General features: G+C 38.8%; 1 protein-coding gene across 2 annotated transcripts in view; it reads right to left on the bottom strand.

The window, feature by feature from the left end:
• ATP7A (ATPase copper transporting alpha) overlaps positions 1–27,347 on the bottom strand; it is a 153,915-nt gene that overhangs the window by 73,720 nt on the left and 52,848 nt on the right. For both annotated transcript variants that reach the window (XM_025882227.2, XM_025882296.2), the window contains exon 2: positions 16,749–16,889. In XM_025882227.2, coding sequence (XP_025738012.1) covers positions 16,749–16,868 — 120 coding nt within the window. In that variant the 5' untranslated portion in view covers positions 16,869–16,889. The remainder of the gene's footprint in view (positions 1–16,748; positions 16,890–27,347) is intronic.

Raw genomic sequence — 27,347 nt, 5'->3', positions numbered from 1 at the left:
GAGGAAGGGAAAGAATCTCAAGCTGACTCTGACCGAGGCAGGGCTCTATCTCAGGACCCTAAGATCATGACCTGAGCCAAAACCAAGAGTTGGACACTTAACCAACTGAGTCACCCAGGTGCCCCTCCAAATTTGTTTTCTAAATTGACTGCACATTAATCTTAAATATAATCTCAGCTGTAACTGTGATCCAGAAATTTGAAACCTTAACAGTCTTTAAAAAGTGACCAATATTTATCTATTATTAACATGTTGAGCTGCATTCTGATGATAAAGTATGTTTGCACAGGACAATTTTCTATGTGATGCATAGAAAGAAGTGAATCCACCTTTTGTGGCCTCTGAAATGCAAACATTTTAAGGGTTTTCCTTAAGAAAAATAATACAAAACTAGGGAAGCCAGGGTGGCTTAGTTGGTTAAGTGTCTGCCTTCAGCTCAGGTCATGATCCCAGGGTCCTGGGAACGAGCCCCATGTCGGGCTCACTGCTCAGCGGGGAGTCTGCTTCTCCCTCTGCCCCTCATCCTGCTCTCATGATCTCTCTCACTCTCTCTCTCAAATAAATATTTTTTAAAAGAAAAATAATATAAAACTATAACAAATAATATAAAACTATAACAAAATAACAAGTTACAAATTTTAGAAAGCCACCAAATATAAAATGGTGAGACACCTCTATATCTTCTTTTCCTATATTTTCACTGTATACTCTCCTGCTTCATTTGATAATAACTTTGTAAAGTCATTTTCTATATAGAGAAAAGAATGATAATTTAGTTATTCTCATATGTCAAAATATTTTTTATTAATGATAGCTTAGTAAAGTTCCTTTCAATGTCACAAATAAGTATTAATAAATTTTTAGAGCTGTTTTCAAACTTGGGAAAACTATCAAGTTTCTTTCATATATGTACTATAAGATTACAGAGATTTTCAGAGAAGTTTACTTGTGTAGTGATTAGTATTAAATATTTTGGGTTTTTTTTGTTTTTTTTTTATAAAGGTTTTTATTTATTTATTTGACAGAGAGCGAGCACAAGCAGGGGGAGTGCAGGCAGAGGGAAAGGAAGAAGCAGGCTCTCCAACGAGTGGGGAACCTGATGCAGGGCTCGATCCCAGGACCCTGGGATCATGACTGGAGCGGGAGGCAGATGCTTAACCGACTGAGCCACCCAGGTGCCCCAACTCTTTGAATTGATAACAATCATTTTATCATTTTTACACTGGGCCCTACACCTTTATGTCGTAATACTGAGTGAGTTGGCAATATGGGTGGTAGGGGTAATTGGAAGACATTCCCACACCAGAATTCCTAGGAAAAATTTCACTATATACAGAAGTGACTAAGAACCACATTTGGCCAGGGGTGCCTGGGTGGCTTAGTCATTAAGCATCTGCCTTTGGCTCAGGTCATGATCCCAGCGTCCTGGGATTGAGCCCCACGTCCTGCTCCACAGGAAGCCTGCTTCTCCCTCTCCCACTCCTCCTGCTGTGTTCCCTCTCTTGCTGTGTCTCTCTCTGTCAAATAAATAAATAAAATCTTAAAAAAAAAGAACCACATTTGGCCAGATATCCTACTAACCCCAAACCAAACATCCCCAACTCAACCTTCCCTTAGTCAGATACCCCAAAATGCCCATGGCAAATCCAATACTTCTCAACACAAAGGGAAAGTCTACCAGAGGGCTAAGTAGAAATAGACAATGGACTTAAATGTTTGTGGTTAAAATATTTTACTTTTGCAAAAACATACAATCATGTGAACAAACTAAGACTCCTTCCAGAGTCTCAGAAGGGGTCAACGCAAGCAAGAGGCTATGAAACATAAGCTTCACAATAAATCTGTCTCTGCGCCTAGAAGACTAAATACTTAGTAAAATATTTTTTAAAGGAAAGAAAAAAGAAGAAAGGTCACTAATATATGCTATATCATATGGGCTTTTGACTGAAGGAGGAGAGGGAGAGCTGGTAAAGGCAGAAAAGGTAAATGTCCTTTTATTTTTAGCAATCAAATTATGAATGTGCCCTGGAAAGTATAGCCTTAAGGATCTGTCACTGGGATCCACATAAATCACCATTGATAACACAAAGTGCTTTCACCTCTTATCACTGCTACTTTTCCTTTACAAGTTAATTCAATTCAATCGCATTTTTCTGACCTTAAACAGACCTTATGAAGCACAGGGGAATTCTAGAAGACACAGTGGAAATAGCAGCCTTACATATGAATGGGGCGCAACAGACTTTTTTTGAAAATCTATACAGGAATGTACTTGCAAATGTCAAAGCAGAATCCTTTCCTTTAGTTATACATGAATATGTTGGGGAAAACAAATATTAATCTAAAGTAGTTTGCCATACAAAGAGTTGGGAGTTCTGGAAAATGCACTAGTTGTCTGTGGACAGTTAAGTACCTAAGTCATTTGGAGAAAAAGTATGTGAACTAGCTTTTGGATGGTTAAAAGAGTTTTACTGCAGTTAGCACAGACAATTAGTAAGATTCAGCTTCTATTCTGGCCCCCCAGCATCAGCCACCTTAGATCAAGTGGAGGAAGTTTGACTGCTTTCATTTAAAGATAAATCAAATGCAGGTATCATACTTATTACTCAATGAAATTGAATGACTCATTTTTAAAGATGTGGAACTGAAGGGTGCAGAGGTACTTTTGCCATCCTTTTTTCTAATCAACACACTGGAAAATACCCATCTAGTTGTTGGACAGTTCTGATTAGCAAGAAAATTACAAAATGTAATTGGGTAAAATCAGTGTGAATGGGTAAAAATTAATGTTTAGATTAATTAAAAGACAGAGCTCTCATAATTATCTATTTGATCTGGAGATACACCAGATATTCTAGTCCAAATTTAATAACTCATGTACTTAAAAATATAATGAGCTTCTGATTATTAGAAAGAATCCACTGATCCCTGAGTTTAAATGTTGTGCTAACTGTGATATCCACTTGGACAAAACTCCCTTTAGAATATTAACATCTACTCTGGATAGTGTGTCTAAAAATGTACATTTCGCATGTGGATCTGAACTCATTGGCAAACCATTTTAAGAATAATGCAGCTGAGGGCGCCTGGGTGGCTCAGTTGGTTGGGCGACTGCCTTCGGCTCAGGTCATGATCCTGGAGTCCCGGGATTGAGTCCCGCATCGGGCTCCCTGCTCAGCGGGGAGTCTGCTTCTCCCTCTGACCCTCTTCCCTCTTGTGCTCTCTATCTCTCATTCTCTCTCTCTCAAATAAATAAATCTTAAAAAAAAGAATAATGCAGCTGATCAAATTCCAAAGTTGCATTAACTTCCATCATCATTGTAACAAATACTGTATAAATGCAAAATTATAAAAACCTCCAGTAAATAGAACCACCACCAATATAAAGTTGTTTTAAAGATCTTTTTTTAAAGATTTTATTCATTTATTTGACAGAGAGAGAGAGAGATCACAAGTAGGCAGACAGGCAGGCAGAGGGAGAGGGAGAAGCAGGCTCCCCGCTGAGCAGGGCACCCAATGCGGGGTTCAGTCCCAGGACCCTGGGATCATGACCTGAGCCAAAGGCAGATGCTTAACAGACTGAGCCAACCAGCATCCCAAGCATCCAACTCTTGATTTCAGCTCAGGTCATGATCTCAGGGTTTGGAGATCAAGCCCCATGTCAGGCTCCCCAGTGGGCATGGAGTCTGCTTAAAAGTCTCTCTCCCTCTCCCTCTGAACCCTTTTCCCCATTTGCGGTCTCTTTCTCTCTCTCTCTCTTAAACAAAAATGAATCACAGACCTAAAGGTAAAACATAAAATGATAAAATTTTAGATGACATAGAAGAAAAATCTTTGTGACCTTGGGTAAGACTAAGATTTCTTAGACATGACACCAAAAACATGACCCATAAAGAAAAAAAAGTAGATAAACTGGAATTCATCAAAAGTAAAAACATCTGCTCTGGGAAAGACACTTGTAAGAGAATGAAAAGACAGGGGGAGCTAAGATGGTGGTGTAGTAAGAGGACCCTAGGCTCATCTCATTCCTCAAACACAACTAGGTATCTATCAAATCATTCTGAATACCCAAGAAATCAACCTGAGGACTGACAGAACAAATTCCACAAGTAGAGGGAGAGAAGAGACCACATGGAGGAAGGTAGGAAGTGTGGAGATGTGGTTTCAGGGAGAAATGGATTGCAGGTGCTTCAAAGGTGAGGGAGCCCTCGTCATGGAGAAAGGTAAAAGAGAGAGGAACACACAGGGGAATGCAGAAGGAGAACACTTCCCCAAAGCCACTGGCTGAGAAAACGAGAGGAGCTAATTTTCATGAGTTTCTGCAACCAGCAGGGCTTAAAAGACTGGAGTTTTAAAGGTCACTGGCTTGTCTGGGATAGAGCTCTGGGAGTGCTGCCCCACTCCTGGAGAGAAGGCAGGCAAGCAACCCGGGCAGACACCATGCTCTGAGGAACACCTGGGGCACACATGGGGAAGATTATTCACTCTTCTTGGGGCACGTCCATGAGAGGGAGCCATCACAGAGACACCTCTCCAGAGACAAAAGAGCTGATAGGTGCCTTTTCCCTCCCCTGCCCCTCAGCATTAATACAGAGCCACCCGACCAGGGCTGCTTGGTCCCAACATTGGCTGCCTAGCCTGCTTGATCCAAGTCCCATGCCCCTGTGCTCTGGTACAACTGCCCCTCTCAGTCAAGCGTCCTTCATTCCTAGCACGGCAAGCCCCTTCCCCAGAAGACCAGTGAAAGCCCCTGCCCACTGCAGGTCTCCTGACCAGAGAGTTCTGCAAGGCTTCTGTGCTAGCATAAGTAGTATCAGGTCTCATGTCACAAGCAGACTGGAGCACATCTAGTTAAAACTCTCCACACTCTGGCCAAGGACCAAATGCTGCCCACTGCAGGCAAGGAGAGCCTCTATAGACAACTGGCCTGAAAGATAGAGCAGCAAAAACATAGCAGTAGAGCACATGCAGCACACCAGAGATGCTCCCTGAAGCACCAGGCCTTGACAGTAAATGAACTCTTCTTCATAAAGCCATTATCTCTGGAGCATGGAACATAAAAGTTTTTTATGTTTTTATGTTGTAACACAAAGAAGAAGACAGAGACTTAGACAAAATGCCAAGATAGAAGAATTCATCCTAAATGAAACAACAAGATAAGGTCATGGTCAGAAATCTAAGCAAAACAGATATAAGTAATATGCCTGGTGAAGAATTTAAAGCAACAATCATAAGGATATTTGCTGGGTTTGAGAAAAAAAATGGAATTCAGAAAGGCCCTTACTGCCAGATAAAAAGTTAAAAAAGAATCACTCAGAAATGAAAACTGTAGGGTGCCTGGGTTGCAGAGTCAGTTGAGCATCCAACTCTTGGTTTTGGCTCAGGTCATAATCTCGAACTCCACATCAGGCTCCATACTCAGTGTGGCATCTACTTGATAATCTCTCTCCTTCTCCCTCCCTCCCTTTCTTTCTCTCTAAAATAAATAAACAAATCTTTTTTAAAAAGAAATGAAGGGGCACCTGGGTGGCTCAGTCATTAAGCGTCTGCCTTCAGCTCAGGTCATGATCCCAGAGTCCTGGGATCGAGAACCGCATTGGGCTCCCCGCTCTGTGGGAAGCCGGCTTCTCCCTCTCCCACTCCCCCTGCTTGTGTTCCCTCTCTCACTGTGTCTCTCTCTGTCAAAAAAATAAATAAAATCTTTAAAAAAAAAGAAATGAAAAATGCACTGATATTTGAAACAGACTACATAAAATGAACAGGAGGAGTAAAGAAGCAGAGGAATGAGCAAGTGATGTAGAAAATAAAACAATGGAATATAATGAAGTTCAACAAAAGAGAGAAAGAAGAATTATGGAATATGAGAACAGATTTAGGGAACTCAGTAACTCCATCAAACATAATAACATTCACATTATAGGAGTACCAGAAAAAGAAAAGAGAGAAAGGGGGACAGAAAATTTAATTGAGGAAATAACAGCTGAAAACTTCCTTAAAAGAAAAGAGAAAGGGGTGAGCCTAGGTGGCTCAGTCGGTTAAGTGCCTGCCTTTGGCTCAGGTGATGATCCCAGGGTCCTGGGATCAAGTCCCATATTGGGCTCCCTGCTCAGCGGGGAGCCTGCTTCTCCCCCTGCTTCTGCTCGCTCTCTTTCTCTCACAAATAAATAAATAAAATCTTTACAAAAAGAGAAAGGACCCAAATAAATAAAATCACAAATGAGATAGGAGAGATCACAACTAACACCACAGAAATACTAACTGTAGGGGCGCCTGGGTGGCTCAGTCATTAAGCGTCTGCCTTTGGCTCAGGTCATGAACCCAGGGTCCTGGGATTGAGCCCCGCATCGGGATCCCTGCTTTGCGGGAAGCCTGCTTCTCCCTCTCCAACTCCCCCTGCTTGTGTTCCCTCTCTCACTGTCTCTCTCTCTCTCTCTCTCTCTCTCTCTCTGTCAATTAGATAAATAAATAAAATCTTAATTAAAAAAAAGCCCATAGCTAATACAATTCTCATTGGGGAAAAAACTGAGAGCTTTTCCTCTATGGTCAGGAACAAGACAGGGATGTCCACTCTCACCACTGTTATTTAACATAGTACTGAAAGTCCTAGCATCAGCAATCAGACAATGAAAAGAAATAAAAGGTATCCAAATTGGCAAGGAAGAAGTAAAACCTTCACTATTTGCAGATGACATGATGCACTATACAGAAAACCTGAAAGACTGCACCAAAAAAATGCCAGAATTGATATAGGAATTCAATAAAGTTGCAGGATACAAAATCAACATACAGAAATCTGTTGCATTTCTATACACCAATAATGAAGGAGCAGAAAGAGAAATCAAGGAATTAATTCCATCTGCAATTGCACCAAAAACCATAAGATACCTAGGAATAAGCCTAACCAATGAGGTAAAAGATCTGTACTCTCAAAACTATAGAACACTTATGAAAAAAATTGAAGAGGACACAAAGAAATGGAAAAACATTTCATGCTCATGGATTGGAAGAACAAGTACTGTTAAAATGTCTATACTACTCAAAGCAATCTACACATTTAATGCAACCCCTATATACCTATATACCAAAGCATCTGTCACAGAGCTAGAACAAACAACCCTAAAATGTGTATGGAACCACAGAAGACCCGAAATAGCCAAAGCAATTTTGAAAAAGAAAAGCTAAGCGGGACTTCAAGTTATATTATAATCATTCTGAACACCTATGAATTCAACAGGTGATCTAAGAAAATAACGGCAACTCTACAAATAGAAAAACAACCATTTCCTCAGGGCGCCTGGGTGGCTCAGTTGGTTAACCGATTGCCTTCAGCTCAGGTCATGATCCTGGAGTACCAGGATCGAGTCCCGCATCAGGGTCCCTGCTCAGCGGGGAGTCTGCTTCTCCCTCTGACCCTACCCCATCTTGTGCTCTCTCTCTCTCTCAAATAAATAAAATAAAATCTTACAAAAAAAGAAAGAAAACAACGACTCCCTGCAAGGTAAGAGAACAACAAGACGAGAAAACTCACCTCAAAAAAGAGAACAAGGGGCAGTACTGCCCAGGACCTAATCAGTATGGACACAAGTAAGATGTCAGAACTAGAGTTCAGAATAATGATTAAAAAGATGCTAGCTGGGCTTGAAAACAGCATAGAAGACAGTAGATAATCCCTTTCTGGAGAAATAAAAGAACCAAAATCTAATCAAGTCAAAATCAAACAAAAATGGAGGCTCTAACCGCTAGGATAAATGAGGCAGAAAGGAGAATTATTGATATAGAAGGCAAAATGATGGAGAATGAAGAAGTTGAGAAAAAGAGAGATAAACAACTACTGGATCATGAGGGGAGAATTTGAGAGATAAGTGATACCATAAAGAGAAACAACATTAGAATAATTGGGATCCCAGAAGAAGAGGAAAGAGAGAGATGGGGGGCAGAAGGTATATTGGAGCAAATTAAAGAGGAGAACGTACCTAATCTGGGGAAGGAAATCGGCATCCAAGTACAGGAGGCACAGAGAACCCCCCTCAAAATAAAAAAAAAAAATAGGTCAACACCCTGATATATAATAGTGAAACTTGCAAATCTCAGAGACAAAGAGAAAATCCTGAAAGCAGCTCAGGGATAAGAGGTCCACAACTTAAAAGGGTAGAACATTAGACGGGCAGCAGACCTATGCACAGAGACCTGGCAGGCCAGAAAGGACTGGCATGATATATTCAGAGTACTAAATGAGAAAAATATACAGCCAAGAATACTTATACAGCTAGGATGCCATTAAAAATAGAAGGAGAGAAAAAAGCCTCCAAGACAAACATAAAATAAAAGAATTTGTGATCACTAAACCAGCCATGCAAGAAATATTAAAAGGGATCCTTTAAGCAAAGTGAGAGCCCAAAAGTAACACAGACCAGAAAGGAAAAGAAACAATATACAGAAACAGTGACTTTACAGGTAATACAATAGCAACAAATTCATATCTTTCAATAATTACTCTGAATGTAAATGGATGAAATACTCCAATCAAAAGACACAGGGTATCAGATTGGATAAAAAAGCCAAACCCATCAATCTGCAAGAGATTCATTTTAGACCCAAAGACAACCCCAGATTTAAAGTGAGTGGATGTAAAACCATTTATCACGCTAATGGACATCAAAAGAAAGCTGGGGTGGCAATCCTTGTATCAGACAAATTATATTTTAAACCAAAGACTGTAATAAGAGATGAGGAAGGACACTATACCATACTTAAAGGTTCTATCCAACAAGAAAATCTAACAAGTGTAAATATTTATGTCCCTACCTTGGGAGCAGCCAATTATATAAAACAATAACAAAATTTAAAAAAACATTGATAATAACAGAATAATAGTAGGGGACTTTAACATCCCCCTCACTGCAATCAATAGACCATCTAATCAGAAGATGAACAAGGAAACAAGGGCTTTAAATGACACCCTGAACCAGATGGATTTCACAGATATATTCAGAGCATTTCATCCTAAAGCAACAGAATACACATTCTTCTCAAGTGCACATGGAACACTGTCCAGAACAGATCACATCCTGGGTCACAAATCAGGTCTCACCTGGTACCAAAAGACTGGGATCATTCCCTGCATATTTTTGGACCACAGTGCTTTGAAACTGGAACTCAATCGCATGAGGAAATTTGGAAAGAACTCAAATACATGGAGGCTAAAGAGCATCCGACTAAAGAATGAATGGGTCATCCAGGAAATTAAAGAAAAATTTAAAAAATTCACAGCAACAAATGAAAATGAAAACACAACTGTTCAAAACCTTTGGGATGCAGCAAAGGCAGTCCTAAAGAGGAAAGTATATAGCAATACAAGCCGTTCTCAAGAAACAAGAAAGGTCTCAAATACACAACCTAACCTTACACCTAAAGCAGGTGAAGAACAGCAAATAAAGACTAAACCCAGCAGGAGAAGAGAAATAATAAAGATCAGAGCAGAAATCAATGAAATAGAAACCAAAAGAACAAAACAGATCAACAAAACAGAGCTGGTTCTTTGAAAGAATTAATAAGATTGACAAACCCCTGGCCAGACTTATCAAAAAGAAAAGAAAAAGGACCCAAATAAATAAAATCATGAATGAAAGAGGAGAGATCACAACCAGCACTGAATAAATACAATTAGAAGAACATATTATGAGTGGGGCGCCTGGATGGCTCAGTCGTTAAGTGTCTGCCTTTGAGGCTCAGGTCATGATCCCAGGGTCCTGGGATCGAGCCCCTTGTCAGGCTCCCTGCTCAGCGGGAAGCCTGCTTCTCCCTCTCCCATTGCTTGTGTTCCCTCTCTTGTGTCTCTGTCAAATAAATAAATAAATAAATCTTTTAAAAAAAGAACATATTATGAGCAACTCTATACCAACAAACTAGGCGATCTGGAAGAAATGGATGCATTCGTAGAGATGTATAAACTACCAAAACTGAAACAGGAAGAAATAGAAAACCTGAACAGACCCATAACCAGCAAGGAAATTCAAGCAGTAATCAAAAATCTCCCAACACACAAGAGTCCAGGGCAAGATGGCTTCCCAGGGGAATTCTACCAAACATTTAAAGAAGAATTAATACCTGTTCTTCTGAAACTATTCCAAAAAAACAGAAATGGAAGGAAAACTTCTAAACCCATTTTATGAGGCCAGCATTACCTTGATCCCAAAACCAGACAAAGACCCCACCAAAAAGAATTACAGACCAATACCCCTGATAAACATGGATGCAAAAATTCTCAGCAAAATACTAGGCAATAGGACCCAACAGTACATTAAAAGGATTATTCACCATGATCAAGTGGGATTTATTCCTGGGCTGCAAGGTTGGTTCAACATCCACAAATCAATCAATGTGATACACTACATTAATAAAAGAAAGGACAAGAACCCTATGATCTTCTCAATAGATGCAGAAAAGGCATTTTACAAAGTACAGCATCCCTTCTTGATTAAAACTCTTCACAGTGTAGGGATAGAGGGTACATACCTCAATATCATAAAAGCCATCAATGAAAAACCCACAGCGAATATCATTCTCAATGGGGAAAAACTGAGAGCTTTTCCCCTATGGTCAGGAATATGGCAGTGATGTCCACTATCACCACTGTTATTCAACATAGTACTAGAAGTTCTAACCTCAGCAATCAGACAATAAAAAGAAATAAAAGGCATCCGAATCAGCAAAGAAGAAGTCAAACTCTCACTCTTTGCAGATGATATGATACTTTATGTGGAAAACCCAAAGACTCCACCCAAAAACTGCTAGAACTCATAAAGGAATTCAGTAAAGTGGCAGGATATAAAATCAATGCATAGAAATCAGTTGCATTTCTATACACCAACAATGAAACAGAAGAAAGAGAAATTAAGGAGTCGATCCCATTTACAATTGCACCCAAAACCATAAGATACCTAGCAATAAATCTAACCAAAGAGGCAAAGAATCTGTATTCAGAAAACTATAGAATACTCATGAAAGAAATTGAGGAAGACATAAAGAAATGGAAAAACATTCCATGCTCATAGATTGGAAGAACAAATATTGTTAAAATGTCTATGCTACCTAGGGCAATCTACAAACTCAATACAATCCCTATCAAAATACCATTAACTTTTTTCACAGAGCTGAAACAAATAATTCTAAAATTTATATGGAACCAAAAAAGACCCCGAATAGCCAGAAGAATGTTGAAAAAGAAAAGCAAAATTGGTGGCATCACAATTCTGGGCTTCAAGCTCTATTACAAAGCTGTAATCATCAAGGCAGTAATGTACTGGCACAAAAACAGACACCAATCAATGGAAAGGAATAGAGACCCCAGAAATGGACCCTCAACTCTATGGTCAACTAATCTTCAGCAAAGCAGGAAAGAATATCCAATGGAAAGAAGACAGTCTCTTCAATAAATGGTGCTGGGAAAATTGGACAGCCACATGCAGAAGAATGAAACATTTTCTTACACCATACACAAAAATAGATTCAAAATGGATGAAAGACCTAAATGTGAAACAGGATCCTAGAGAACACAGGTATAATCTCTTTGACACTGGCTGTAGCAAGTTTTTATTAGATATGTGTCCTGAGGCAAGGGAAACAAAAGCAAAAATGAACTAATGGGACTTCCAAGATAAAAAGCTTCTGCACATCAAAGGAAATCGTCAACAAAACTAAAAGGCAAGCTATGGAATAGAAGAAGATATTTGCAAGTGACATATCTGCCAAAGGATTAGCATCCAAAATATGTGAAGAAGTTAAAACTCAACACAAAAAAAACAAATAATCCAGTTAAGAAATGGGCAGAAGACCTGAACAGACATTTTTCCAAAGACTTACAGATGGTTAAAGGATACATGAAAAGATGCTCAACACCACTCATCATCAGGGAAATACAAATCAAAACTACAATTAGCTAACACTCCACACCTATCAGAATGGCTAGAATTAACAACACAAGAAAGAACATGTGTTAGTGAGGATGCAGAGAAAGGAGAACCCTCTTACACTGTTGGTGGGAATGCAAACTGGTGCAGCCACTCTGGAAATCAGTGTGAAGGTTCCTCAAAAACGTAAAAATAGAACTACCCTGGGGTGCCTGGGTGGCTCAGGTAATGATCCTGGGGTCCTAGGATTGAGCCCTGCATCAGGCTCCCTCCTCAGCAGGGAGCCTGCTTCTCCCTCTCCCTCTGCCCCCCACCCCACTTGTGTGCTCTCTCTCCATAAATAAATAAACTCCTTTAAAAAAATAGAACTACCTTATAATTCAGCAACTGCACTACTAGGTATCTACCCAAAAAATACAAAAATACTAATTCGAAGGGATACATGGTCCCCAGTGTTTACAGCAGCATTATCAACAATAGCCAAATTTTGGAAAGAGCCCAAATGTCCATCCACTGATGAATGGATAAAGAAGATGTAATATGTATATGTGTATATATACACATATGTGTGTATATATGTATATGTACATATATATGTATATATGTGTGTACATACATATGTGTACATATATGTATACATACATATATACACAAAATGGAATAAAAAGAATGAAATCTTGCTATTTGCAATGACGTGTATGGAGCTACAGAGTATTATGCTAAACGAAATAAGTCAAAGACAAATACCATATGATTTCACTCATATGCAGAATTTAAGAAACAAAACAAACATGGGGGAAAAAAGAGGAAGACCAAGAAACAGACTCTTAACTATAGAGAAGAAACTGATGGTTACCAGAGGTGGATGGGTTCAATAGGTGAGAGGGATTAATGAGGGCACTTGTGATGAGCACTGGGTGTTGTACGTAAGTGTTGAATCACTAAATTGTACACATGAAACTAATATTATACTATATGTTAACTAACTGGAATTTAAATAAAAACTTAATTTAAAAAAACAGAATGAGGGGCACCTGGGTGGCTCAGTCTGTTAAGCATCTGACTCTTGGTTTTCAGCTCAGGTCATGGTCTCATGTGCCATGGGATCAAGCCCCATGCTGGGCTCCGTGCTCAGTTGGGAGTATGCTTGAAGAGTCTCTCCCTCTGCCCCTCCCCCCCAACTCATGCACACATACTCTCTCTCTCGCTCTCTCTAAAATAAATAAAGGACGCCTGGTTGGCTTAGTCAGTTAAGTGTCTACCTTCGTTCAGCTCAGGTCATGATCCCAGGGTCCTGGAATCAAGTACCACATCAAGCTCCCTGCTCAGCGGGGAGTCTGCTTCTCCCTCTACCCACCCCCCCCACAGCTTGTGATCTCTCTCTCTCTCACTCTCTCTCTCTCAAATAAATAAAATCTTTAATAAATAAATAAATGAAATCTTTTAAAAAATTGAATGAAACGACAAGCCACAGACTGAATAAAATATTTGCAAAACACTTATCTAAAAGAAGATTTATATTTGGAATATATAATCAAAATCGAATAAGGAAACAAAAAAAAAACCAGCTAAAAATTTGACAAAAGTTTTTAGACATTTGACCAAAGAAGTTATACAAATGCCTAACAACCACATGAAATGCTCAACATCATCAGCCATTAAGGAAATGACAATTAGTATGATACCACTACACACCCACTAGAATGTCTATAACTAAAAAGATAATACCAAGTGTGGGAGAGAATCTGGAAAAAGCAGAACCCACAAACATTGCTGGTGAAGATAAAATAGTACAGTCACTGTGGTAAATGATTTCCCAACACCTCAACAAATGATACATACACTTAACCATATGATGGAACAAATTCAATCCTAGGAATCTTCCCAAGAGAAAACCTATGTCCAAACAAAGACTCCTATGTGAACACTCAGAGCATTGTTTTACATAATCACAAAAAAAGTGGCAATAGTCCAAATGTCTCCCAATGAGTGAATGGGCAAATTGTAGCACATCCACACAACGGAATACCCCTCATCAATAAAAAGGAAAGAACCAGTGATACAGACAACAACGTAAGTAGATTTCAAATGCATAATGCTAAGTGAAGGAAGCTAGACTCAAAAGGCTATATCATTCCATTTATATGTCAGTTTTTAAAATGTAAAATTTAGGGACACCTGGGTGACTCTGTCGGTTAAGCATCTGCCTTTGACTCAGGTCATGATCCCAGGGTCCGGGAATCAAGTCCCACATCGGGGTCCCTGCTCAGTGAGGAGCCTGCTTCTCCCTCTGCTTGTGCTCTCTCTCTCTCTCTCTCTCTCTCTCTCTCTCTCTGACAAATGAATAAATAAAATCTTTTTAAAAAATTTTAAAAGTAAAATTTATAGGGACAAAAAATAAATCAGTGTTTATGAGGGACTCAAAGTAAGGAGGAAGGATGACTTCAAAGTAGGGTTACCAGATTTAGCAAATAAAAATACAAGACACCCAGGGGCATCTGGCTAGCTCAGTCGTTAGAGCATGCAGCTCTTGATCTTGGGGTAATGAGTTCAAGCCCCATATTAAGCACAGAATTCACTTAAAAAAAATAAAATAAAACATAAATTTAAAAAAATAATTAAAAAAACAAGACACCGAGTTAAATTTAAATTTCAGATAAATAACAAATAATTTTTAGTGTAAGCATATCTCATGCAATATAATAGTTCTCAAACTGTGGTCCCAGGGCCAGCACCATTAGAGTTAATCGGACATTTGTTAGAAATGCAAACTCTCAGGCCCCATCAGTCCTACTAAAACAGAAACTCTGAGGGTAGGACCCAGAAATTTATGTTTTAGCACATCCTCCAGGTGATTCTCATGTTGTGGTTTGAGAACCACTGCTCACTATACCTGTCACTGGCAAACAAAAACAAAACAAAAGAAGCTAATATGAAGAGAAAGGGGCACATGAGTCTATTCAATAAATCAATTCACCATCATCAAATACTAACTGAACAGCCAAAGGGTATATAGTAGGTTCTCTGAGAAGGGACTACAGCAGTGAATCTCAACTGAGGGCATTTCTGCCCACAGAGGACATTTGGCAATGCCTGGAAACACTTCACTGTCACAAGTACAAGAAAAGGCTATTGGCATCCAGTGGGTAGAGGCCAGGGGTGTGCTAAACATCCTACAAAGCACAGAGCAGCCCTCACACAATAAAAAATTATCCAGCCCAAAATGTCAATAGTGCTGAGATTGAGAAAGCTGGATTATAGGGTAAAGATTAATCAAAACATTTTTTACCCGAAAGACTTTAAAATCAAAGACATTTGTAACAACATGAAAATAAAAAGTTTTAAAAAGTAATGACAAATAAAACATAACTCAAGGTTTTTCATACTAAAAAATACTAGAATTATTCTGAGAAGAATTTACAGAGACTAAGATACAAAGCTAATACAACAATTAGGTGGTAAGAGGCACCTTTATGAGGATTAATTTTTTCAGAACTTACATGAGAGAATAATTCAGAGACGACCAGTTTGAGAACCACATGCAAATTAAAATGCATCTGTAGACACTATATGACCAGAACATACACTGGCCCAGGAATCATGGAATGTGAGTTCTAGTTTTGCTTTGGTAATAGGTAGCTGTGTAATTTAGCACAAGTCACTTCATTACTCTAAACTTCCATTTGCTAATCTGTAAAATCAGGAGGTTAGAATCTTGAAGTCACATATAAGACCCATTGTAGCTTTAACATATGTCTATGTCACAGAATGAACATGGGAAACATTCAAAAAATTTTTATAAGATATGAGGGGGGATGGCATCATTATATTCCCTGTAGAGTAGTCTTGTATTGACTTTGGGACTTCTTGTGTTTAGAAGGCGTGAAACAAAGCCGTTTAGCTTATTTATTTATAATAGTTACATTAACAATTCAGGTTCATTACAGACAAATTAGAATATATATATAAACCACTCTTTTTCATCAAGTAACATTCTGAGATGGATTATAGCAGGAATGTGTTAAGATGGTCTGACAATAGTCAATTTTATTTTTGCAATTTAAAATTGAAATGAAGGGGCACCTGGGTGGCACAGTCGGTTAAGCATCCAACTCTTGGTTTTGGCTCAGGTCATGATCATGGGGCTCTGTGTTCAGTGCTGAGTCTGCCTCAGTTTCTCTCTCCCTCTCCCCACCCTACCCCCCACTCTTTCTCTAAAGTAAATAAATAAATCTTTTTAAAAAAAAACTGAAGTGAAAGGGGAGCTTGAGTGACTCAGTTGGTAGAGCATGTGACTCTTGATCTCAGGGTTGTGAGTTCAAGTCCCATGGTGGGTGCACAGATTACTTAAATATATATATATTTTTTAACTAGAAACATTTAAAAAATTGAAGTGAAAAAGCTTAGAAAATTACTGTTAGACCTTGTATGCATGTGCTTAAGGAAGAGTACATTATTATTTCACATAATAATTGTCATGCTATATAAGAGAAGAAGGCCCACAACCCTTTCTCTGAAAACATATATTTTAGTTCAGTATGAACTTAAGAGTAATAAAAAGTATTTTTATATCTATATACTTATAAAACATAAACCTATAAATATACAACCATAATAATGTCAAGATTCCATCTTCAGATGTTTTTAAGTTGAAAAATATATATAATTTCTTATTTTTTATAAAAAGAAAAGTTAAAGGGGCAAAGAAAATATATTAATCTTACCAGTCTTCACTGCCAAATGTGTCAGTGTATCTGCTTCTATCTCAGTGTTAGAAGTAATTTTCTAGAATTCCAGTCAACAACATTTGACTTCACTGATTTCCAAAGACTAACTTACTTTAATATGATGTACACCATTCAGTTTTCCAATCCGCTGCTCAATGGTCCAAACACAGGAATTACATGTCATCCCCTCAACAGAGATGGTGACCGAATCCACACCCATACTTCGATCCATCTTGATTTCTTCTTTACATTCCTATTAGAAACAATGAACTCATTAATTTCAGCCATGGAAATAATCCTTCCTCAACTTTCCCCCCACCTTCTCAACTGAAAATATTGTACTAATAAAATATGATCAGTATTCTTTTCTCTCATCTCATTTTACTCTCACCTCAGGGCCACTGCTTTAGCTATTCCCTTGGAATAGACTTTCTTCTTCCAGATATCTGCTTAATTAACTTCTTCATCTTTCAAGCCTTTACTCAAATCTAATCCCCTTAATGAGTTTTACACTGACCACCCTGCTTAAAATTGCAATCCACATCCCTTCCACACACATACACTCTGATTCCCCTTACATCTGCTCTATTTTGTCTTTTTTTCATAGAACTTATTATATTCTAATATACTCCAAAATTTACTTACTATGTTTATTGCTTATTATCTGTTTTCCTGTGGTGGTTTTAAAATGTGCTCACAAATTCTTCGTTACTCCTTCTTTCAAGAGGTGGAATTTGGGAAGCCTGGGTAGCTCAGTCAGTTAAGCAACTGCCTTCGGCTCAGGTCATGATCTCAGGGTCCTGGGATTAAGCCCCACATCGGGCTCTCTACTTAGCAGGCAGTCTCCTTCTCCCTTTCCCTCTGCTCATGTTCTCTCTCTCATACTTGCTCACTCCCTCTCTCAAATAAATAAAATCTTTAAAAAAAAGAGGTGGAATTTAACTCCTTTCCCTCGAGTGTGGCTTGTGCTCAGTGACTTGCTTCCAAACAGAATATGGTGGAATAGACAAGGTATGACTCATAAAAGGCAGGCACTATGGGGGGGGAGTCACTGTGGATTCCTCCTTGTCCTTTCTCTTGTCCACATCATAAGGACACTCAAGCAGCCTTAGGGAGAGGTTCATGTGGCAAGAATTTGAGGCCTCCTGCCAACAGTCAAGTGAGTGAACCATCTTAGAAGCTGATATTCAGACTTAATTAAGCCTTTAGATGCCTGAAGCTCCAGTCAACATACTGACTACAACCTCATGAGATACCCTGAGCCAGAATCACCCAGCAAAACCGCTCCCAAATTCATGACTCACAAAAACTGTAAGACAATAAATGTTTGTTGTTTCAAGCCACTAAATTTTTAGGTAATTCGTTACACTGAAATAATGAACTAATACGCGTCCCACTGGAATGAAAATTCTATGAAAACAAGAATCTTTTTTTTCCCACTGCTATCAGTTTGAACCACGTGAAACTGCTATTGTTGCGTATCAAAATAGTCGAATACTGCCAATTTCATATAGATCAACCTAATATGTCCCATGGAAACAGTGTTTTCCTCTAGTGAGAGGAACTAAGTGTTTAGGGGATAAGGGTGGAAAAAAGAATGTTGAATATATAACCTTTTGCACCTCTTTTTTAAAGTTGAGATATAATTGACATAACATGATGTAAGTTTAAGGTGTACAATGTGTTGGTTTGATACATACATACGTAATCTATATATCTATATCTATATATATGTATAGCAATAGGATTACCACCATTAGCTAACACCTCTATCACATCACTTAACTATCATTTCTTTTTTTTGTGTGGTGATAACAGTTAAGAGCTAGTCTCCTCTGTATCTTTTAAATTTTGAGGATATGAGGATATATTATCTTTTCAAACACACAGACATGCACACACACAAAAGCACAGTGGACCTGAAATAATAGAAAACAATAATAGGCAAGGGAGTTTATAGTTGAGGCATTCTGAGAAGCTTGGTCTTATTTGGAATGTATAGAAAGAGATAAACCTTAGATTTTGTTAAGAATACATGTTAAGGGGTGCCTGGGTGGCTCAGTCGTTAAGCGTCTGCCTTCGGCTCAGGTCATGATCCCAGGGTCCTGGGTTCGAGCCCCGCATCGGGCTCCCTGTTCGGTGGGAAGCCTGCTTTTCCCTCTCCCACTCCCCCTGCTTGTGTTCCTGCTCTCACTACCTCTCTCTCTGTGTCAACTAAATAAAATTAAAAAAAAAAGAATACATGTTAAAAATTTAAAGGTAACTAGTAGGAGACTAGAAATAGAATATAAAGCTTCCAAAACAGTAGAGGGAGAAAGAGAATAAAGAAAATTAAATTAAGCCACTAGACAGCAAGAAAGATACATGAAAATTACAAGAAAAGAAACAACTAAGACTGGTTTTTTTTAAGATTTTTTTTTTTTACTTGACAGAGAGAGACACAGTGAGAGAGGGAACACACGCAGGGAGAGTGGGAGAGGGAGAAGCAGGCTTCCTGCGGAGCAGGGAGCCCGATGCGGGGCTCGATCCCAGGACCCAGAGATCATGACCTGAGCGGAAGGCAGACGCTTAACGACTGAGCCACCCAGGCGCCCCTAAGAATGTATTTCTATAAAATTCTTTTCCTTAAAGGGTAATATGAAATGATTATGATAAAAGCAGCACTAGATTCAGGCTTAAGAAATTATTCAGGAAAAAAGAGACTTCCCAGTGTAGATCTGAGGGCCTCTTTTAGAGCACCATAGATTATTCATGTTTAGGTAAATTAGAGGGTGTTAATTAGAAAATGTTTAATTATGTAATAAAAATTTTATTTGGAAGAATATATTAGCTCAATGTAAAGAACTTGCAAGTTGTACAGATTTGCAAAAAAAAAAAATCTCTTGCAAAGATCACAAATTATGTAGAAAGTACTATTTTGTATAAGAGGAAGAAGAGAAATACTTAAGTAAAACTGTTACCCAAACTAGTGATGAGCAGGAAATAACCAGTTCTTATGAAGATGCTATCACCTAAAATTGAAGTACAAATAAAAACACAAGTCTTAGGTCCAATAAAATTAATCCAGTATTCATTAGGTGGTCTCCATGTCCTTGGATAAAGATCCTGTTGTGTGGCCATAATCAAAAATGAAAGGGGCGCCTGGGTGGCTCAGTCGTTAAGCGTCTGCCTTCGGCTCAGGTCCTGATCCCAGGGTCCTGGGATCGAGCCCCACATCGGGCTCCCTGCTCGGCGAGGAGCCTGCTTTTCCCTTTCCCACTTCCCCTGCTTCTGTTCCCTCTCCAGCTGTCTCTCTCTCTCTCTGTCAAATAAATAAATAAAATCTTAAAAAAAAAATTAGAGACACCAAAGTGTTTCTCTTAGACTTATCAAAATTAACAATGGCCAACTACAGAACTCAAAAGGGGGTTTATAAATACCATGATTTACACTCTTTTTTGCCCCAAAAGTCATTTCTTTTAAAAATGCTAAACTACAAGAGGGAAATTTTTCAAAAAATCAAAACACTATGTAAAAAAACATCTCTAGAAGGACTCAAATAATCAGTAACATTAGTCACCTCCATGGAGGGAAAGAAACTGGGTGGTTGGAAGGGATGCTTTTGCATTTTGAATTATGTAAATATAAAGCCAATTAAAAATAAATAAAATTTACGAAAAACTATTTAAACTAAAACATTTCTTTGCAATAAATTTATTCCAAGTGGTATAAAAACAATTACATCATCTTAGCTTTGTTAAGCTCAGAGAAACAAACAGAAACTGCTGCTGCTGAACTTCATCTTCCACTCCTAACAAAGCAAGTAAGTGGATTTTTCTTACTTCAACTGATATCGTTGGAGCTTTGAACAACTGGACTACCAGTATAATTTCCAAATATCTAAAACCACAGAATTTCCTTGGGGATAACTTGTTTTCAAATGTTAATTGGTTTTTAGCACATATTTTTCATTATATATATATATTCTTTTTTGAGATATAATTCACACACTATAAAATTTACCCTAAGACATACAATTCAGAATTTTTTAGTAATATTCACAAGGATACACAACCATAATGACTATGTAATCGCAGAACATTTTCATTACCCCCAAAAGAAACTCCATACCCATCAGCAGTCACTCCTCGGTCCCCTTACAGCTACTGGCAAAAATGAATCTACTTCCTATCTCTATGGGTTTGCCCATCCTGGTAATTTCATAAAAATGGATTCATTCAATATGTGATTCTTTGTGTCTGAAATTCTTTAACTTAGCATAATATTTTTAAGGTTTAACAATGTGTGGAATGGGAGTGCCTGGGTGGCTCAGTCGTTAAGCGTCTGCCTTCGGCTCAGGTCATGATCCCAGGGTCCTGGGATGGAACCCCGCATCGGACCCCCTGCTCCCCGGGAAGCCTGCTTCTCCCTCTCTCACTCCCCCTGCTTGTGTCCCCTCTCTCGCTGTGTCTCTGTCAAATAAATAAATAAAATCTTAACAAAAAAACAATGTGTGGAATGTATCTGTACTTCATTTTTTTCACTTTCTTGATGACATCCTTTGAAACAAAAAAAACCTTAATTTTCATGAAGCCAAATTTATCAGTTTTTTCTTTTGTTGCTTGTGCTTTTGGTGTCCTATATAAGAAACCACTGCCACACTGAAAGCCATGAATATTTCCTTCTGTGTTCTAAGAGTTTGGTAGTTTCATTCTTACATTTAGGTCTTTAAATCCATTTTGAGTTAATTGTTGTACATGGTGTGCAGTAAGGATCCAAGTTACATTATTTTACATGTGGATGTCAGGTTCTCCCAGCACCATTTTTTAAACTGCTCTACTGAAATACAGTTCGCATATAATTCACACATTTAAGGTGTAGAATTCAATAGGCGTTACATTCACAGATATGTGCAACCATCACCACAATGTTAGAATATTTCTGTCACCTCAAAAAGAAGCCTGATACCCTTTAGCTATCACCCTCCCACCTCCCAAGCCCCCCACCCCCACTGCCAGGCAACCATTAATCTCTGTGTCTGTATAGATTTTTCTCTTTTGGACATTTCATATGAATGAAATCATATAATATATAATATGTGGCCTTTGTGACTGGCTTCTTTCACTTAGCATAATGTTTTCAAGGTTCATCCATGTTGTACCATGTGTCAGTACTTCATTTTTTTTTTTTTAAAGATTTATTTTTTATTAGAGAGAGAGAGTACCAGCAAGGGGAGTGGCAGAGAGAGGGAGAGGGAAAAGCAGGCTCCCCACCCAGCAGGGAGCCTGAAGCGGGGCTCAATCCCAGGACCCCGGGACCACGATCCGAGCCAAAGACAGACACCCAACCATCTGAGCCACCCAGGTGCCCCTATTCCTTTTTATGGCTGAATTATATTCCATGGTATGGATATACCACATTTTGTTTATCCATTCATCAGTTGACATTTAGGTTGCCCCCATCTTTTGGCTACTAAGCATAAGGTTGCTATAATATTTATGTACAAATTTTTGTGTTCTCATTTTTCTTGGGTAATACTTGAGTGGAATTGCTGGGTCCTATAACTCGATGTTTCAGTTGAGGAACTGCCACAGTTTTCCAAAGCAGCTATGCCATTTTACATTCCTACTAGCAGCATATGAGGGTTCTAATTTCTCCACCTCCTCACCAACACTTGTTATTATCTGATTTTTTAAATTTTAGCCAGTCTAGTAAATGTTAAGTTGTATCTCATTGTGGTTTTGATTTGCATTTCCCTGATTACTAGTGATGTTGAACATCTTTTCATGTGCTTACTGGCTATTTGTATACCTTTTTTGGAGAAAAGTTATGTGAGTCCCTTACCCATTTTTTAAAAGATTTTATTTGAGAGAGAGCATGCACAAGCAGGGGGAGCAGCAGAGGGAGAGGGAGAAGCAGGTTCCCTGATGAGCAGGGAGCCCCACGCAGGGCTCGATCCAAAGACCCTGGGATCATGACCTGAGCTGAAGGCAGACACTTAGCCAACTGAGCCACCCAGGCACTCCCTTTTTTTCCTTTACCCATTTTTTAATTGGGCTTTTTGTTGAGTTACAGGATTTATTTTTATATCCTGGATATTAATCTCTAATCACACATATGATTTCCAAATATTTTCCCCTATTCTGTGGGTTATCTTTCCACCATCTTGATAGAGTCCTTTGGTGCCCAAAAGTTTTTAATTTTTTTTTAAAGATTTTATTTATTTATTTGAGAGAAAATGAGAGATAGAGAGCACGAGAGGGAAGAGGGTCAGAGGGAGAAGCAGACTCCCTGCTGAGCAGGGAGCCCGATGTGGGACTCGATCCCGGGACTCCAGGATCATGACCTGAGCCGAAGGCAGTCGCTTAACCAACTGAGCCACCCAGGCGCCCCAAAAGTTTTTAATTTTGATGAAGTCCAGTGTATCCATTTTGTTGTTGTTCCCTCCAGTCATTTTTTTAATTGAGATATAACTTATATAGCATTATATTAGTTTTAGGTGTACAACAAAATGATTTGATACATGTATACATTGTGAAATGAATACCACCATAAGTTTATTTAACATCAATCACCACGCAGTTAAATTTAAATTTTTTTTCTTATGGTAAGAACTTTTATGATCTATTCTCTTAGCACCTTTCAAATATGCAATGCAGTAGTGTTAACTATAGTCACCATTGCTGTACATTATATCCCCAGAACTTTTTTTAAAGGTTTTTTTAAATTTAATTTTATTATGTTATGTTAATCACCATACATTACATCATTAGTTTTTGATGTAGTGTTCCATGATTCACCCAGTGCTCCATGCAGTACGTGCCCTCTTTAATACCCATCACCAGGCTAACCCATCCCCCACCCCCTGCCCCTCTAGAACCCTCAGTTTGTTTCTCAGAGTCCATAGTCTCTCATGGCTCGTCTCCCCCTCTGATTCCCCCGCTTCATTTTTCCCTTCCTATTATCTTCTTTTTTTAACATATAATGTATTATTTGTTTCAGAGGTACAGGTCTGTGATTCAACAGTCTTACACAATTCACAGCACTCACCATAGCACATACCCTCCCCCATGTCTATCACCCAGACACCCCAACCCTCCCGCCCCCCACCACTCCAGCAACCCTCAGTTTGTTTCCTGAGATTAAGAATTCCTCATATCGGGTGCCTGGGTGGCTCAGTTGGTTAAGCGACTGCCTTCAGCTCAGGTCATGATTCCAGGGTCCTGGAATCGAGTCCCACATCAGGCTCCCCTTGCTCTGTGGGGAGCCTGCTTCTCCCTCTGCCTCTGCCTGCCACTCCCCTGCTTGTGCTCTCTCGCTCTCTCTGTCAAATAAATAAAATCTTCAAAAGAAAAAAAAGAATTCCTCATATCAGTGAGATCATATGATACATGTCTTCCTCTGACTTATGTCACCCAGCATAACACCCTCCAGTTCCATCCACGTCGTTGCAAATGGCAAGATTTCGTGGGTTTTTTTGACGGCTGCATAATATTCCATTGTGTGTGTGTGTGTGCGCGCACGCGCGTGTGTGTGTGTGTATAATATATATACCACATCTTCTTTATCCATTCATCTGTTGATGGATATCATGGCTCTTTTCATAGTTTGGCTATTGTGGACATTGCTGCTATAAACATTGGGGTGCACGTACCCCTTCAGATCACATTTGTATCTTTGGGGTAAATACCCGGTAGTGCAATTGCTTATCCCCAGAACTTTTAACTGGAAGTTTATGCCTTTTGACCACCTTCACCCATTTCACCCATCTCCAACACCCACCTCTGGCAACCCACCAATCTGTTCTCTGTATCTATGAGTTTGTTTTCTTCAGATTCCACATATAAGTGAGATCATATAGTATTTGCCTTTCTCTGGCTTACTTCACTTAGCATAATGCCCTCAATCCATATTGTTGCAAGTGACAGAATTTCCTTCTTTTTAATGACTGAATAATGTATGTATATATACACCATATTTTCTTTATCCATTCAACCATCGATGGACACTTAGGTTTTTTCCATACCTTAGCTATTGTACATAATGCAGCAATGAATATGGGGTGCAGATATCTTTGAGACAGTGATTTCATTTCTTTTGGATAGATACCCAGAAGTGGAAATGCTGGATAATATGGTAATTCTATTTTTAATTTTCTGAGGCACCTTCACAGTATTTTCTATATATTCATTTTTAAAATGTAAAAACTCAAAGAAAGAAAAGCTGAAAGAGGGGTACCTGGGTGGCTCAGCTGGTTAAGCATGTGACTCTTGGGGCGCTTGGGTGGCTCAGACTGTTAAGCATCTGCCTTCAACTCAGGCCATGATCCCAGGGGCCTGGGATCAAGCCCCATGTCGGCCTCCCTGCTCAGTACAGAATCTGCTTATCCCTCCCCCTCTGCCATTCCCTCTGCTTGTGCTCTCTGGCTTTCTCTATCTCTCTGTCAAATAAATAAAATAAATAAAATCTTTAAAAAAAAAAGCATCTGACTCTTGATTTCGGCTCAGGTCATGATCTCAGGGTCATGAGATCAAGCCCTGCTTCGGGCTCCATGCTCAGTGGGGAGTCTGTTTGAGATTCTCTTTCTTCTCTTCCCTCTCTGTCTCCCCCTCCCCCCACCTGCAAGTGCATGGCCTCTCTCTCTAAAAATAAAAAAATATTTTCTTAAAAAAAAGAAAAATTCATCACTAAGCCCATGATTCTGTCTTAATTTCATTCAACTTGCAGTAATTATGGAATAATTATAATTTATAGTGTGACTTTATCTGAAATTGATTCATAATTATTAGTCAATTTGTTATTTTTTATCGTTATTTTTATTGAAGTATGGTTAACACACAATGTTATGTTAGTTTCAGGTATACAACATAGTGATTTGACAGGTCTATACATTACGCTATGCTCACCACAAGTATAGCTACCATTTGTCACTATACGCTATTACAATACCATTGACTGTATTCCCTATACTGTACCTTTTACCACTATGACTTACTCATTCCATAACTGGAAGCCTTGTGTTATTTACTTTTATTTTTTGTAAGTTTATTTCTTTTATTTTTCTAATCTTTTTTTAAGTATTTTTTTAAGATTTTATCCATTTATTTGACACAGAGAGAAAGAGAAAGAGCACAAGCAAGCACAGCAGGGGGGAGGGGCAGAGGCAGAGGGAGAAGCAGACTCCCCGCCGAGCAGGGAGCCTGATGTGGGGCTCGATGCCAGGACCCCGGGATCACGACCTGAGCCGAAGGCAGATGCCCAACCGACTGAGCCACCCAGGCGCCCCTATTTTTCTAATCTTCACACCCAACGTGGGGCTTGAACTCACGACCCTAAAATCACGGGTTACATGCTCTACTGACTGAGCGGGCCAGGCACCTCTATGTTATTTACTTTTAAAGTTATAGCTAAAGCTATTACAAATGCAACAGTTAACAATTCAGGTGTGTCCACTACTACTTCTTATGAAAACAGTATTAAATTATTACCCATTTTTACATAGACTTACAATATTTATTCAATGTAAGGGAATACATTTTGTCCAATTTTTGTTTTTAATGACCTGAAGCAGCCTTTATTCATCAAAAAAAATCATGATCTCTAATGAAGCACACTGCCAAAGATTTTCACACTCTGATAATCTATGATTTACAATCGACATGAAAAAATAAGTTTTCACTGCCTTATGAAACTCTATCTTCCTTCCTCTAGCCAGAGCAGCAGCTGCCAATAGGACAAAATCTGAATCTTTGAATGAATGATAATTGAAATAAGGGAAGAAGTAGGAGATCTGAATTAGTTTAGAGGAGCTAGAACTACCTACTGCAGATCAAAAAAAAAAATCTCCATACACCTGAATTTACTATCGTGAATATTCAAGATTTAGAAATTATATTAATACATATATTCCCTTTTTCCCCCAAACTTTCATTATGAAAAATTTCAACCACACATGAAAAATTTCAACCACACATAGTACTATGAACATCTGTATATCCTCTGCATGAATTCAACAATGGTTAACATTTTGCTATATTTGCCTTATTTTTTCTAAATTATTTGAATGTAAGTTTTAGAAATCATAATACTCCAGCATGCATTTTCAAAGAATAAGAACTCCTGCATAACCACACTATTATTATCAAAGCTAAGAGAATTAATGATTGTACATCATCTAATACAAATTCTCTATTTAAATTTTCCCAAATGTCCCAAGAACATCTTTTACAGCTTTTATTTTTCCCAAATCAGGATCCGGGCAAAGTTCAAACACCGAATTTGATTGTGTTTCTTTTAGTCTCATTTAATCTAAAACAGCCCCTCCCCTATCTCTTTTCCCCCATGAAGTGACTTTTTGAAGAATCCGGGTCAGTTGCCTTAAGAGACACTGTATCTTCTTTTTATACAAACTCCAATTTGATAGTTTAAGGGACTCATAGCTAGTATTATACCTCCTAATACCTATGAAGCCCAGATGCGACAGGAAAGGCAGGTAATTGTGAACAAATGATACCTTGGATGAAGGGAACTCATGGGCCCCCGTAAAAAGTCCAAAGGTGAGGTACTTAAGGCCAACATAAAGACAGCAGAGGCTGGGGAGAAGGTCACTCTCCTTAGCAGTAATGGGTATAAAAAGGGAAGTAGAGTAAGGTCTAAAATAAACAGATCCTATCAAAATGTTGTCTACAGTCAGTCCTCCCCCTTAAAAAGGAAACTTTCTCTTTCCTCTTAT

Source organism: Callorhinus ursinus, unplaced genomic scaffold, assembly GCF_003265705.2.
Source record: "Callorhinus ursinus isolate GAN/ISIS: 27379988/994484 unplaced genomic scaffold, GSC_fseal_2.0 scaffold40, whole genome shotgun sequence".
In the NCBI taxonomy this organism is placed as follows: Eukaryota; Metazoa; Chordata; class Mammalia; order Carnivora; family Otariidae; genus Callorhinus; species Callorhinus ursinus.
Note: the sequence above shows the minus strand (reverse complement) of the source record. Positions and strands in the feature narration are given on the sequence as shown.